General features: G+C 34.2%; 2 protein-coding genes across 2 annotated transcripts; both read right to left on the bottom strand.

Moving 5' to 3' along the window:
• Positions 1-16: 16 nt before the first annotated feature.
• Positions 17-3,047, bottom strand: LOC122515592 (ranBP-type and C3HC4-type zinc finger-containing protein 1-like). Its single transcript, XM_043632992.1, has 8 exons — positions 3,001-3,047; positions 1,941-1,965; positions 1,532-1,801; positions 1,333-1,448; positions 1,137-1,251; positions 769-954; positions 310-491; positions 17-140 (listed from the first exon to the last, which is right to left on the bottom strand). The coding sequence occupies exons 1-8, from the start codon at positions 3,045-3,047 to the stop codon at positions 17-19; spliced, it is 1,065 nt and encodes a 354-aa protein (XP_043488927.1).
• A 2,147-nt stretch (positions 3,048-5,194) lies between these two features.
• LOC122515535 lies at positions 5,195-11,925 on the bottom strand. Its single transcript, XM_043632925.1, has 10 exons — positions 11,026-11,925; positions 8,113-10,969; positions 7,652-7,890; positions 7,337-7,514; positions 6,978-7,132; positions 6,415-6,605; positions 6,231-6,342; positions 5,965-6,147; positions 5,638-5,880; positions 5,195-5,524 (listed from the first exon to the last, which is right to left on the bottom strand). Exons 1-10 carry the CDS (start codon positions 11,839-11,841, stop codon positions 5,444-5,446), a joined length of 5,055 nt encoding a protein of 1,684 aa, XP_043488860.1. The 5' UTR covers positions 11,842-11,925; the 3' UTR covers positions 5,195-5,443.
• Between the last annotated feature and the right edge of the window lie 1,655 nt (positions 11,926-13,580).

Below are 13,580 nucleotides of genomic sequence, written 5' to 3'. Positions count from 1 at the left end.
TTAGTTTGAAAAACGTTTATATTTTTACTTCTTTGATTTCGCACTGTTCGATAATTGCGTTGCACGAATAATTGTTATCTTTGTATGGACATTTAACGTCAACGTCTTCAGAAAAATTCACCGTGTTGGAAATACATTCTCTAAGGAACAACAAACAAAAAGAAATAATATATATGGTATAAATAGACAAATTTTGTCAATTTTAAAAATAAATACGATCATTGTGTGTCATGCATATGTAGAAAAAACAAAAAAACATATTAGAGATAAAGAAAATTAATTGAAAATATGATTTAATTAATGACTTACTTGCAAAATGTGTGCAAACAGTTTTTTAATACCAATCCGTCTAACGGTTTATAAGAAATCAAACAAATAGGGCATTCGAACGGCTCGAAATTTGGCACCATCTTATTTTCCATCAATGCTACAAGCTCTTTGTATCTTTCAATTTGTTCTTGTCCAATTTCATCCTTTTTATTTTGCTCAAGCTTAAAGAGAAAAAAGAAAAAATCGTATTACTCATTTATTTATCAGATAAAATAACACGCTTACACAATGGACCATCAAAGTTTTCTATATATAAATGATTTTTAATAAATTAATTATTATTTTTTTTTTTCAAGAGACACTTTGTTTTAAGCTAATTTTTCTTACAATCAGATTTAAAAATTACAATTTCATTTTAAAGATCATTTGAGAACTTTTGCTTAAATTTTGTTGCTTTTTGTTTGTTTGTTTTTTTCTTCTTATTTTGTTAATACTTACTTCCACATTGACATTATTATTTTTTTTACATATTGGACATAAAAATTCGGTTACATTGTAACCTTCAATGACACACCAACCATCGCATAGAAAAGTTTTACAACGAAATATTCTACTTTCGGTACCATTATTCGATCTTTCAGTCCATACTATTAAATATTTTTTATAAAGTATCGGATCGACCATCTGAAAAAAATCATTGTTCACAATTTTCGTTAATTTACAATAACGTAAAATAATTTTGAAATTTAGAGTAATGTTTAATGGTAGCCAAAAAGAAAAGATAAGAAAAGAAACGATATAATTTATCGAACAATTTATTATTTCATATATATATATATATATGTTTTTATTTTATTTTAACTCACCTCTTCAATGTTATATTTTTCTTGATCAATCAATACGTTGCATTCTGGATACGGACATTGAAGTTCTACCGTTTTGTAATTAATTATATTTTCCAACAAATTGGATACGCAATATCTAAAGAAAATAATTGATTAATATTATTTATTGATATTATATTATTATTTTTTTGTTCTTTTTTTTTAAACCTATTCCTACCCGCAGAAAACATGATTACAATTATCCAGAGTAATTGTAACTCCTTCACCATACCACGGTAATTCTTTATTGCAAAGAGGACATTTATAAGATTCATTTAATACGTCATATTTTACCTTTAATAAATAATTAATCAAAATATAATCTTTTATATATATATATATAAAATAAAATATATTTAATTAAAATCATTTCTTACCACGTATTGGTCCACCTTAGTCATGAATTCCACGACATTTCCATTTCTGTTATTGTTACTTTTATTTTCTGTTACTTTGTCATTAGATTGTTCGATATTTTCAATCTCATGCGAGGAAGCATGATTTTCTAATACTAATATGTTATTCGGTATTTCATATTTAACTTCTTTCATTCCTTCCATTTGAATTTCTTCAATAACTTTTACTTCTTCTTCTTGATTTTCATCAATTTGCGTGTTAACTATTGTTTCAGTTTTATCGTCCGTTTCCTAAATTCATTTGTAGTTTTAATTTTTAGTTAAAAAAAAAATTAAAAAAATAACGAACGAATAAAAACAAATTCAATTAATATATTTATAAACGAATTAATTTATCTCAATCGGTATTTATTATTTAATTATTACTTACAAGATATATAGATTCCAAATGTTCCCTGAAAAAAATGAAACAAAAAAAATCGCATAAGTTTTGGATATTTTTCTCTTTTTTTTTTATCCTCCTTAAACTTGTTTTTTATTACACATATACATATGTTTAATGATTATTACTTAATTGTCTCTCTTTTGATTATTTTTTATTTATTTATTTGAGATACAATACGCGTTTAGCAAAAGCAACAAATTGTATATTTCAATTGGTAAAGTAAAATTAATTATGTTTTCTTTTATAATTAATATTAATTAAAAAAAAAAAAAATAAACGCAAATGTGAAAACATTTAGGTTTCTTATAATCACAGAGGACACACAAATAAATAAAACAAATAAATCGAATATACGTACGCGTTTTCGTATATGTGTTCGTATATAAATTGATATATAACTCGGTGTTTCTTTGTTTCTTTTTTCTTCTTTTTGTATTTTGTAACTCTCAATTTTAATGGCGTCATTTCCATAACGACCAACAACAAATATTTATAACAAAATTAAAATTAATAAATATTTCAACATTTTCAGTACGCTTTTTGTTTGTTTAATAATCGACCAATAAGTTTATTAGGAACAAAAATTAGAGTTTTTTTTTTTTATTTTTCCTATTCATAAATATCATTTGCGGCTCATAGAAACGACACTCTGTCTATTAGCAGAATGGACAACAAGAATCGGCAGAATTGCACGGGATAAATCACCAATTGGCCGCAGAAGTGCGGGGCGCCCACGAAAACGATGGTGCGACAATTTAACAGTGCAATAGGCAGAAAAACGTCGTTACGAAACAGGCAACTTGTCTAAATTAAAGAATGAAGAAGAAGAAGAAATATCACAGTGTGAAATATAAAAAAATAAAAAAAAAAGACCAAGAAATTATTAATTACATTTACATTGAATTTTGTTCGTAAGAAAAATTTAAGTTTGAAATAAAAAAAATATCCGCCTACCGAAAAAGAAAAAAAAAAAAAGAAAAAAAAACAGTAATAAATAAATAATCGAATATGTGTAATATTAAAATAAAAATATGATAACACATACCCAATTTCAGGGAAAATTGGTGTTGAATCAATCGTGGGAAAGTTCATCTTCAATTCTCGTACAAAATTCTTACTTTTATCTTTTAAATTCTTCTTACTTCGTTTATAAAATAAAACCTTTCAGGCACATCAAACAACACTATGCACCAGTCAATGTGGTTAAACTACGAATGCCATGCATTAGGAGGTCTCTGATATACATAAATCGATAAATAAGATTAGATTTCATAAACAAAACAATGTCGATACTCGATATTTTGTAATCGACGTGACATCTCGTAGAAACGATTTCAACTAACATAAATATTTTCTTTTTTTTCTTAAGTTCAAGCTGCATTTTGCAATGATAAAAGACAAGAAACAAATAAAATAGAAACGATAAATGCGAAAGTGTGCGTGTGAATATGTGTTCAATGTTTCAAACGGTTGTTTGCATTCAACGATATGAAGTTTTTTCCATGGCAACAAATTATGGTATTTTTTCTTTGTATTTTTAACAAGAAGTTAAATTCATTGTATTTACGCATCAGAGAGGTTTTTTCTTCTTTTCGTTTTTCTTTTTTTTTTTAGATAGAAAGATAAAAGATACTTCAATTTATTAAATATAATATAAATATTCGTTATTATGTGTATAAAATAAATATTAAAATAAAAAAGAAGTGTGACAATTATTCGACGTACAGATAAAGAAATTGATTATCCAACGAATGAATATAAAAATGAAAATAAATATAAATTATAATAAATCGTAAATGTGAAAAATTGTCTTCTTCTGTTTTTTCTTTTGTATCAATAGAAAATTAATTAATTGTAAAATTAAATAGATGATTATAATGGTAAATTAATTCCTCACCCTCCTTACACCCCCCTGTGGGTCGGGGGTTAGAATACACCCACAGTATCCCCTGCTTGTCGTAAAAGGCGACTAATTGGGGTTGAGTGTTGGGCTGATAACCTAACCTCGTAAAAAGCCACTTACTTATTAGGGAAAGTTTAGGAATTGAAAGCTGGGCCGAATCACTGATGTTAATTTTTCCAAGGAGACCAAGGAAACTTATTCTTGGTTTGTAATACGAACGTGTTAATTATTATTTCATTAATAATTGTTACAAATATTTGCAGAGAATATCGTTGGAAATATTTTCAATCGAACACAAACACAAATACAATTCCATCGAATCGAATTTTAATCGTTACAGTTTTTTTTTTTTTTTCATCAAATTTCATTTCACAATATATATTTTGTTTTTACGTTCCTCATTCAAAATGAAAAAAAAAAAACAATTCGTTATAATTTTAATTAGATTACAATCATATTTTCAATATACAATTGTTGAATATTAATTTCGATGAAAAGAAAAAAAAAATATAATCGTTCCGATGAAATATAAATTTATTAAAGTGAACGAAAGAAGACATAAAAAAATGTATTTCCCCCAGAGATCCGTTTCGTTGGTTTGAAATGACCAAAAACAAAAAAAAAAGAGAAAAAAGACAGAAAATAAAAAATAAACAACAAAAAGAAGAGGGGAAAAAAAAATACCATCAAATAAAATGGGGATTCTCCTCGATGCTATGTCGATTCGAATGTTTTCGCGAAAAGTAAAAATGCAGAAATTCGATTACACGATATATATACATGTATATATTTCCTGTTAGTTCCGTTGTGTCGACACACACTTTCATTTCCCAATCTCGTCCATTTCAATTGTACGAGGTAAAATACGTAAAGCATAACGCGTTCAATGTTAGGATTTCAAATTCGATGACAACGGACGTGTGTATACGTACATCTGTTAGAACATACACACAAATAAAACTCGTTACCTATCCACATGTGTGTGTATGTTTAACACGTTACACGTTCTACGATTGTTTTTTTCTATTTCATATTATTTACAACATTTTCTAAGCGTGTTACAATTAAATCAGCTTATTCCAAAGATCATTAACTTCGTAGGCCTTATACTAATACTGTTCAAGGGTTTATCCAATTAATTTCAATCAATACAATTGCAGTTACTCAATCATCATTTTGTCTTTCGTTGAAATTGTACTACTTCAGCGATACTTCAATTTTATATTTAACAAATGTAAAAGGTATATGCACATTTTAGTATACTCGTGAGTTTAAAAATGAACATTTGATTACAATGAATAAGATGTATGGTATTTTAAAGGTAAGACTAATGATATTTTTTTGATGGTTTATCCATTTATTACAAATCTTGTTAATTATAAATTGATAATGACGAGTTGAATTGTTCTCATTCTTTCTGGCATACTTTGAAATCATACAACGACGTGTTACTTTGAATCTCTAGCGTCGTTAGAATATCAACAGCAATAGTAGTGGGTCGACTTGACGTTTTTGAATAGATAGAGGAGGAGCATTGTGTTTTTCCGCGTTGATAAGATAATAAGCAGAATACTTTCGATGGTTCTCAGTGACAGTAATTGCAACGAGGATGACACTTGACTCCATTTTCTCCGCACCTACAGCCTCCGGATGTGTCACCTTTACCCTTTGGGGTTTGCGAAAAAGATAAAAAAGGATCGATAAAGGAAAACTGTTATATGTATACGTTTGAAAGTATAGTTTTGTTTAAATCATTGTTGCCAATGTATTTGAACTTACTCCTGGTCCCCAACGTGGTCCTCGTGTTACCCAACATATTTCTGTTTTACACATTGAACATTTCAACCAATCGCAGCCCCACTTTTTCATGAGAACAACTGCACAAGTAGGACACGCCAATGCTTCACCCCTGTCGACCATTTCTTCGAGCATCGCTGCTGTCCTTCGAGATTCTTGATCGGTTTCTTTGGATAATCTTAATTCTTGTTGATATTGTTTACAATTTTTTCCAGTATGCGCGGCCTAAAAACGTATTTTAACGAATATATATTTTGTTTGAATTTGTTCGTATTGATTTTAGATCGAATTAAGAAACAATATTCTTACCTGACAGGTTAAACAATTATTAATACCGCAAACGGGACAGAGAAAATTGTTAACGTCATCGTCGTAATAACACCAACCAGGACAATCCGGTGTTTTGCAATGAAATGCATTATTCCCAGCATTGTTCTCTGCTTGAGCAATCGACTTAGCAAGGTGTTGCTGATAAACTTCAGCTTCGACGAGCTAAACGTTTTATTTCATTGTATTTTTATATTTATTAATAATTACTCATTTTTATAATTAATGTTTAATCATAATCGACTAACCGCTTTTATTTCACGTTCCTGAAGCGTTGACTCGCAGGTATACTCGGTGTCCCTGTATGGGCATTTTACTTCAGCATCTTCGCAATATTTTATTGTGTTTGCTATACATAATCTGAACAAAAAACAAATAATTATAGGATTATTCGATGAAAATGATTAGTTCTCGTTTTATAATAGGACATACTTGCAAAACATGTGTAAACAATCTCTAAGAATAACACCCTCGCGTGGACCATAAGTTACGAAACATATTGGACACTCGATAGCTTCGGAATTTGGTATAACATCACAATTTTCCAAGGATATTAGTTCCTCGTAACGTTCCATTTTGACTTCCTCAGGCGTCTGTTCCTCCTCAGGTTCGACCTGTCCCTCCATATGAAAGAAATACAAAAAAAAAAAAGAAAAAAATACAGAATAGGGTATAGAAAAATATGAAGAAGACTCGTTAACGAAAATCTATAAATCTGTATCGAATGCAATCGATAATGTTAACTCTCTTCTATCGATTCCCATATGTTTTTTTCATTTAATTCTTTTTTTACTCTCGATAAAAAAATAAGAAATACAGGGGACAGTGATAAATGTTAAGGTGAAAAACCGAAATTGGAGAATGTTAAGATTCACGTTGTTAAATGTCAACATATACCTCAATACGTTGATGAAAAAAACCGAATATTTGGATTGATTTTTAAACATTAATGTGTATATATATGTTTTATTTTTGCCAAGGTTAATCAATTTTACCTGTTTATCGTAAGGAGTGACAGTCGTCGGTTTAACTTCCTCCTTCGTCGTTATTACTTTTTCTTCCGGTTGACGTATTTCCTTCTCAACCTTCGAAAGTTCTTCCAGGGAGTTTGATTTCCCGGCTTGCACTACGACGGAATCCTTTTGCAATTCTAAATAAGATCGGGGTGAGGGGTTAAGGGGGAAGGGGTTAAAGGGGGGACGTCTTTTTTATTCTTTTTTTTTTTTTCGTCTCAGCTAGTCGGTAGTTAATTATCCAGAAAAGTGATCACGATATTTGTTTTTTTTTATTTTGTCTTTTATCTTATTTCTTCTTTTTTTTTTCTTTCCTTCCTTTTTCCTATTTTAAAACTTACCCGGTGCAACGAGATATAAGAAAATAGGTGAACCATCGATCGCCTGTAATTCCTCGAGCGTAGTCTCATCACGATCAGCTAAATTCTTTCCAATAATCCAACGTTGCACGTTAGTTGGTATCTCGAATTCCGTGTAGACTTTAATCTTCAATTCGGCGACCGTCATTCTCGTTGGTAGCTAGGATAAAGGTTGTGCGTTGGGTTCGTTTAATGAACTTCTAAGTAATGTTATTTAATAAATGACTTCAAATACCTCAGATACCTAGATCAACCTATTGATGGTGGGTGGTTGATGCACAATTACACTCGACTTACCTGAAGAGGTATAGGTCCTTGATGCGCTAGTTTATCCTCTATGTACATATTAACCTTTATCGATCGATCTTTTAAACGAGCTGTACGTTGTCGTATAACCGAACAATGAATCTTTAATCTTGCCAATTCCTTTGCTAATCCTGCAGCTTGCTGATGATGACCCGAAGCTATTGCTGCCTCCAATTTTCTCAACAAACGATTTATCGCCAAGGTATTCATGTTATTGTTCGTCGTGTCTTCTGAAAAGATAAAAGAAAGAGAAAAGAAAAATTATAAATAATAATAATATAATATATATTTACCCCCTATTGATATTAAAATATTAATCGAATTAATTCGCGTCTCTTTTTCTCGGGACTCGCGTTTGATTTGATTTATTTGATTTTATCGATCTAACTTGAGCTTACTAGATTGGCTTAATTATGAATCATTAATTATTGGATTATTATAGAATGAATAACCTTCTTTAGGTTCCTCGTCATATTGTAGAAATGGTCGTTCGTTCGAAGGAGATATATTCGGTAATCCTAGATCACTCTGAGAAGAGTGAAGGACCCCCTTAGCACGTGAAGGATCTTCCTCATCACGTTGGTGCTTCGTCGTGGGTGGAACAAAGGCGTTAGCGTAAAGCGATCGTTCGATTACATTCGCATAAGTGTTTTCCTTGTGTAGCTGTTGATGCTGTTGTTGTTGTTGTTGTCCCTTGGTTGTCTTAATAGCTTCTATCACAGCGAAATCACGAGGACGAATCAATTGAAAAGTGTTCTTAGCTAATGCCAAACCCGAGACAGCTTTACCGGATGTCCTGTAAACGACATCTTCTTGTTTCCATCCTGCAGAGGAAGAAACCGAAGAAGAGGACGAAGATGAAGATGTTGACGGTTGATTCAATCGACGTACATTTCCACTCGTTTGCGAGGAAGAGGATACTTTTTGCTTTTCAATCTCATAATCCAACTGAGGGACTTGATTTAACGGGGTTGCTTCCTTTTTCAATACGGATTTAGCTATATAAGATATCTTGCTAGTACTCGGCATGTAATCTTTGTTAATCGATAATACTTCATCGGTTGACCTAGGTTTCTTCGGTTTCGGACGTTTCGGTAATGAATGTTTCATTTCTTTCAACATTTCTTTCAAATCTGTCGTAGTACGGTCTTCCACGGTGTTCAACAACGAGCCCGGTGTCTTTTTATTTGGCTTGAATTTATTGTAAGTTGGTTCGATCAAACTACGATGAATCTCATCTTCCTTCGGGATCGATTTCGTCGCTCGCATAATCGCCTTCTTTGCTTTCCCATCTTTCTCGGCTTCCACCAGGATGTCGAGCACTTTAGTCACTTTACTCGATATTCCTTCATCTTCTTCTTCTTCTTCTTCCTCTTCTTCCTCTTCCCCTTCTTCCTTTTCTTTTTCTATTTCCTCCTCTTCTGCCTCTTCTGCTTCTTCGATAGATAATATCTCCCTATCCTTGGGTACCTCGAGATTGGAAATTGGCGTAAGTTGAGCGGCATGTTTCGATTCTTTTCTAGTACGCAACTGTCTTTCTATTTCGTCGAAAATATTGGAAAATTCTTTTTGCGTATTCTCGAAGTTACGCTCGTTCAATTTTCTAGGCTCTTTGGTTAACACATTTTCTATGCTTTTAGGGTTAGATGAATCACGCGGACGAGATAACAAGTATCCTATCCCACCCCCGTCTCCCCCAATTCCTCCCGAAACAACGTTATCCTTTTTCCTTTCTTTTTCCCTTCTATCGTTGAACCCAACTTGTTCCTTCTTAGATTTCATTTTTTCTTCCATCAATGGTAGGAACGTTTCTTTGGCAGAAGCTAAAGGCTCGCTGTTCATTCGATTTGCAATTAACTGACTTTGTAAGAATGATATCCTACTGGAAGTTTCTTTTATCAATCTATCATTGTTATCCTTTTTCGGTGTAAACTTATTCTCGGACGTCGCCAATTTACTTTCCAAATCTTTGCCGTCAACTTTCGTCGTAATAGTTTTTGGTTGCTGGGGTAAAAAATATTTGGAAATATCTTTGTCGTATACCCTGACGTTTTGTCCTTGACAGGTTCGGCTAAATTTTGAAGAATTTTCTTTAAATTCCGTCTGTTCTACTCTAGCCTTTCTGATAACGTCCTGTTCAAATTTGGAACCCTGTTGATCCCTTCTACTAGCAAAGAAGTTACTGTTAACAGTGACCTTGGTTATATTACTGATAGCATTGAATTTAGATATCAATGCACGCGTACCGCGTTGTTTGGGGGATGAATTTTCCATCGCTGATGCGATCATGTCCTGTACGAGTTCCTCGTTAACGTCACTCGTCCTTTCGAAAGCTTCCGTGAATCTCGAAGTTTTTAAAAGCATCGATGCTCGTGCACGGGCTTGTTCCTCTTGTACGATGGCTGCCGCTTCCTTGTCGAGCTCGCTTATGTTCGTTAAGATTGATAATCCTGATTTTCTTTTGACGTCGCGTTTCCTTTCCTCCGTCTGTCGTTCCCCGCGATGAAAAAAACTTAATCTGGACAAGGACGCATCCACGGAATAAGTAGACGAGGATGTTAAGCTGGATGACAATGATTGAGCACCGGTTAAAGTTGTTTCATCTTTGGAATCTGTAGTCCCGATTGTCGTACTCGAAGTACGAAGTACATCGGCCTTTCTAGACGTCGTGGAATCTCGAGAATGTTCAAAGACGCTACGTTTGTACCAAGGTCGCGGCATGGCCGTGCAAATAGTTCCCGTGTCACCGACGATTCGAAAGTTCGTTGTATCCTGTTGAATATTTTCTAAGGTTGTAGCAGTACTACCACCGGCAACAGTACCAACACCAATTAGACCTAAATTGTTATTCGAAACTGTCGTATCTTTTTTATGATCTTTTTTAATACTTTGCCTTTCCAAATGTTTTTTCGAGTGCAAAAGACCGCCCTGTAATATCAAAGTATCGTTACTGATAACCTGTCCCTCTTCTTGTTTTTTATGATAATTATCTTTCGAGTCCATTCCACCATCGGTGATATTTGTTGGCTTGTTATATAGATTTCTTTGTAGGGACAAAGAACGGGATAAAGTATCGTGATTTTCTGGTGGTCTCGGCGCTGGTCTCTTTCGTCTGTTGCTATTTTTTGATGGCGCTACTAAGACAACCACTGGTGTTAGTAGTGGTGGTTGTGATTGTGCTGGTGGTGGTGGTGGTGGTGGTAGTACATCGACCTCGGTGATCTTTGTTGATAATTCTTTTTCCTCCGGTGGATTCGGTGCTCTTCTTTTACCTTTAACGTGAACTTTACGTCTAACCGCGTTTATTTCTATACCATCCAATTCCTTTTATTTTGATGATTATGATGATGGTGATGATGATGATGATGATGATGATGTTGATGTCTTATTCTCAAGGAACCGGAAAGTGGTCTTTTCTCAGGTAATGGTAAATTATCGCAGGAGGAGTAACTTGTCGTTGTTGGTTGAAGGGAATATCTCGCAGTGATATCCCTTCTACGCGAGTGAACGTTCGAAGGCAACGTACAGGCGACATCCGCGACCGTGTTCTCTTTGTTAGCAACCAATTTCGAAGCACCAGCTGCGAACGGTCCTACCTCAGCTGCCTGCTTCAAAATATCCAATGACAATTCTTTACCAGTTATTAGTCCACCACTATGAAATGCGAAACTTCGTACCGTTGTTGTACTATAAAACGTGTCTACACTTTCCGCACTGGAAGATACGCTACGTTGTCCTCCATTTTCATCTTCTTCTTCTTCTTCTTCTTCCTCCTCTTCCTTTTCTTTTGCTTCAGCTGTTGCTTCTTCTTCTTCTTCTTCCTCCTCCTCCTCTCCTTCTTCTTTTTCTTCGCTACGTGAAATCTTATCCAGTATCTTTCTTCTTTTTTCGATCGTAGCAGCCCGACTACCGGCACGTTTGAACCATTTGAAAATAGAAAATCTCGCACCACTTGCACGACGCAAACTCGTCAATTCATCCAGTCCAACACCTTCCTCGAAAACTCCACTTTCACGGGCAACATTTGACACGCCATTTAGGGACACGGTATTGATCTTATTCACGTTACTACTGTTGTTAATAATATTACCGTTGTTACTGTTATCGTTGCTGGTGTTGCTGTTACTGCTGCTGCTGTTGCTGCTGCTGGTGCTGTTGGTGCACGCGTTTCGTTCTACCATTCTTACTCACAAATCCCTCTCTTGGAACACCGATGACTCCCCCACTCTCTTTCTCTCTCTCTCTCTCTCTCTCTCCTTTCTTTCTTTTCTTTTCTTTTTTTTTCTTTCACTCACTCACTCACTCACTCACTCACTCATTCCTAACCATAGTTCTTTATTTAGATTCGCACCAACGTGATTTTAACTTCGTTCCAGTAGCAACGGCTTATTGCTGTAGCAACCTCCGAGAATCATCCCAAGTTCAGTGTCTTCGACTAAACCAAAATCTATTTCTCTGTCTTCCCAAAGTCTTCTTACGTCTTTGTCCAACTATTCAACTTTACCTCTCTCTACCCTTCTATCCTCCTCTTCTTCTTCTTCTTCTTCTTCTTCTCTTACTTCTTAGTTTTCTTCTACTCCAAACCGCAACTCTAATTCCCTAGATCTATTTTTGTAACAGTCTAGGCACATCGTACATTCACCACACTAGACCTGCTTGTTTTCCTCAGCAGTAGTACCAGCACACCAACCAGTACTCGTTAAACTTTAATTTATAAACTACAATCTGATTGAATTATCAAATGTATGTATGGTGGAATTATCGAATGATCGGAAACTCACAAAGGAATGGAGACGACTAATATTTATGGTTTATATTTTTCGGATAAAAACTGTGGAGACACGGGATACCAAACTCCCGACAAAGATGCTCTTCTCTTCTGCAACTATTAATAGACGTCGTTTCTCCTGGCACGAGTTATTTCAAGTCCACTCTCCTTCTCTTTACCTTCTCTCTCTCTCTTTCTCTTTCTCTGTCTGTCTGTCTGTCTGTCTCTGTTTCTCTTGGTACGACTACCGTCAGAAATCAAAACAGAGAATCGTGAGGTCTCAACGGATGACACGATCGTTTGATGAAAAAATATTGTGTCAGTGGTTCAGTGACCATTCGCGTTATCGCCATTTCCACTCCTTAACGGGGAATATCTATTTCTATGGTATATTCCACAGCCCACCCCATCCCAGCCAATATTTTGGTTCTACTTTATCAACCAACCCCTTTGAACTCTTGTGAAATTCATTAAACTGACTCGTTGAAGGAAAGAGACAAGAAACGAAGACAACAAATCTACGTAGGAGAAGAAAAATATGTATTTATATTTCGGAATGAATGTATTGGGGGAGGGGGTGAGGTTGTCTCGGAGAATTCTTGACGATTTAAATATAGAAGAAGTTTTTGGGTTTGTAGATAAATGGAATTATTCGTTTTAGATAGTTTGATTTCAAAGTCAATCAACAACAACAACAACAACCATTCATAATCGTATCGATCAGCCGAATAGTTCTAGTTAAAAACACGAGAATCCTTTTTATTGTGAGTTACAGATATAAACATAAATTAATTCTGAACATTTCGGGGATGAAATCTTCGGTTATTATCTAAAATCAGGATTATTAGGTTCGAAGTATGAATTTCCTAATAATCCAACGAATTCCGTAATTCCAACAGGAGGTGTTAGCCAAACGATTCGATTATTCCGTTAGGAATTAAGCATGCGTTTGTCCTATAGGATTCGAACCTCGAACCATAAGCGCGTCCCATTCAATCGGTAGGATATTTGCTTAAGAAAGCGTAGAGCTCTCTAAGCTGCGGTAATGTACTCTAATTGTATTACTGTGCTGGTTTCTATTGCTACGACGTTACCGACATCGTTGCCGATTAGATCGTTCAAATTCGGTGAGGTATAGGAACTGATGGTATA

Source organism: Polistes fuscatus, unplaced genomic scaffold (genome assembly GCF_010416935.1).
Source record: "Polistes fuscatus isolate 324 unplaced genomic scaffold, CU_Pfus_HIC Scaffold18, whole genome shotgun sequence".
Lineage (NCBI taxonomy): Eukaryota > Metazoa > Arthropoda > Insecta > Hymenoptera > Vespidae > Polistes > Polistes fuscatus.
Note: the sequence above shows the minus strand (reverse complement) of the source record. Positions and strands in the feature narration are given on the sequence as shown.

Bases quoted from the DNA above. Each gene is read 5' to 3' on its own strand.
- LOC122515592 (XM_043632992.1), bottom strand. From the start codon at position 3,047: ATGAACTTTCCCACGATTGATTCAACACCAATTTTCCCTGAAATTGG. The intron at 1,449-1,531 runs GTAAGAAATGAT...TATTTATTAAAG, and splicing joins CTAAGGTGGACCAATACGTG to GTAAAATATGACGTATTAAA. The intron at 955-1,136 runs GTGAGTTAAAAT...GATTTTTTTCAG, and splicing joins AAAAATATAACATTGAAGAG to ATGGTCGATCCGATACTTTA.
- LOC122515535 (XM_043632925.1), bottom strand. From the start codon at position 11,841: ATGGTAGAACGAAACGCGTGCACCAACAGCACCAGCAGCAGCAACAGC. The intron at 7,515-7,651 runs GTAAGTCGAGTG...CCTTTATCCTAG, and splicing joins AAGGACCTATACCTCTTCAG to CTACCAACGAGAATGACGGT. The intron at 6,148-6,230 runs GTTAGTCGATTA...TAAAACGTTTAG, and splicing joins AGGAACGTGAAATAAAAGCG to CTCGTCGAAGCTGAAGTTTA.